The sequence below is a fragment of the Fonticula alba genome (genome assembly GCF_000388065.1).
Source record: "Fonticula alba strain ATCC 38817 unplaced genomic scaffold supercont2.8, whole genome shotgun sequence".
NCBI lineage: Eukaryota > Rotosphaerida > Fonticulaceae > Fonticula > Fonticula alba.
The window spans coordinates 877998-879676 of NW_009242978.1; the positions used below are offsets into that span (position 1 = coordinate 877998).

The 1679-nt window shown below is 69.0% G+C and overlaps 1 protein-coding gene across 1 annotated transcript in view; it reads left to right on the plus strand.

Annotated features, from left to right (window-relative positions):
- H696_04849 (hypothetical protein) overlaps positions 1–1679 on the plus strand; it is a 2687-nt gene continuing 1008 nt past the window's right edge. The window contains exons 1-3 of the mRNA XM_009498714.1: positions 1–230; positions 379–1249; positions 1379–1566. Of these exons, the coding sequence (XP_009496989.1) occupies positions 113–230; positions 379–1249; positions 1379–1566 (1177 nt within the window). The 5' untranslated portion in view covers positions 1–112. The remainder of the gene's footprint in view (positions 231–378; positions 1250–1378; positions 1567–1679) is intronic.

Consider the following 1679-nt stretch of genomic DNA (forward strand, 5'->3'; position numbering starts at 1 on the left):
CGGCCGCATCTCCTCCCCTCCCTCCCTTGCCCCTTCAGTCGCCGTTGACTCCGCCAGCGCGGATGTCTCGCTCACGGCCGGAATAGCTGGGCACGCCGCCACGGCGGCTGCCATGCCGGCAGATCCCTCAGCCTCGGCGTCCGCGCGCGAGCTCCTCACCTCGGCACCGGCCACCACGCGGCAGCGTATGCTATCCGCCTCGCTTGGGAGTCTGGTCACCTCGCTTGTTGGTGCGCACGCCTTCCCCCCTCCCCCGCGCCCCCCCCCCTCCCGTCTTCCATCCTCCCTTCGGTTTTGTCCGGAGCCCTTTCCTGCTGCCTGCCTTCCATCCTGCCGCCTAATGCGCACGCGCTCCCCCCCCCTCCCGTGGCATCGCAGTCACTCCGCTTGACGTGGCCAAAATCCGCCTGCAAGCACGCCCCGCGACAGCGGCGGCCGCTCCGCCCACTCCGGCTCCGGTGTCCAACATGGCCTCAGCCAGCAGGATGAACCCTCATGTTCCGCCGCCCGGTGCCGGGTTTTCGCCCCTGTCGCCGGCGCGCCTGTCGCTGGCTGCCTTCTCCGAAGCCACCTGCACATGCGCCCTGTACTTGGAAAACTTCCGCCTGCACGGGTTCCCCTTCTCCCCGCCGGCGACGCCCACCCCGTCGATGGGGGTGGCTGGTTTGTCCCCCGGAGCGCCCCATTCGTTTGCTCGCGGCTTTGGGATCGGCGCCCCGTGTGCCCTCTTCTTCGGCCCATCAATTCCCCACGCCGGTGCGGGGACATTCTTTTCCTTTGACCACCGCTGGTCCGGCCCAACGCTGGCAGCCGGCGGCTCCTCGGCAAATGCCCGGTCCACCACCGCCGCCGCCGCCGCCGCCGCCCCTCCCGGCGCCTCCCACAGCCGGCCCTTTCACGCCCCGTACCAGCAGGCGCCGCCCCCCCAATTTCTCCGTCCATCTACCAGCAGCCCCGGCACCATGACGGCCAACCCCGGCGCCGCCCGGCTGTCCTTCCTTGCGCGGGAGTTCTTCCCCGGGGTCAGCCCGGACACCCTGGCCCGGGCCACTCCAGCGGGCTCCGGTCCCGGCGTCCATGCGGCCACCTCGCGTCTTGGTGGCCTCTTGGCCGGAGCCTCCTCCCTTCTGGCCGGGGACCGGCGGCCAGGTGGGGCCGGCCCCCGGCCCCCGGGTCTGATGGCCACCCTCTCGGACATTGCCCGGACTGAGGGTTTGTTTGCCCTTTGGCGTGGCCTCGGTGCATCACTGTATGTGCTTCCCCTTCCTCCTGTGTCCACACACACACACCCACACTTCCTAACCTTTGTCGATGCCTCGGCATTTTCCTCCCTCTCTCTCTCTCTCTCCCCGCCTCCCCTTTCAAACACATCTTTCAGGATCATGGCCATCCCAGCCAATGTGGTCTACTTCGCCGGGTATGAGGCTCTCCGCGAGCAGCTCCAGCAGGGCATTCGCCTCTCCTTTCCTTCACACTTCTCGCCGGCCGGCGGATCGCCCATTTCTGGCGGCGCTGTGGCCGGGCTCTACACCATGGCTCCCTTCCTGGCGGGGAGCTTTGCGCGCAGTGCGTCCCCCCCTTCCCTTCCCTCCTGCCCTCCTGCCCTCCTGCCCTCCTGCCCTCCCCTCTCATCGGACGGCACACGTTCTGACTACCTCACCGCCACACTCCCCTTCCCC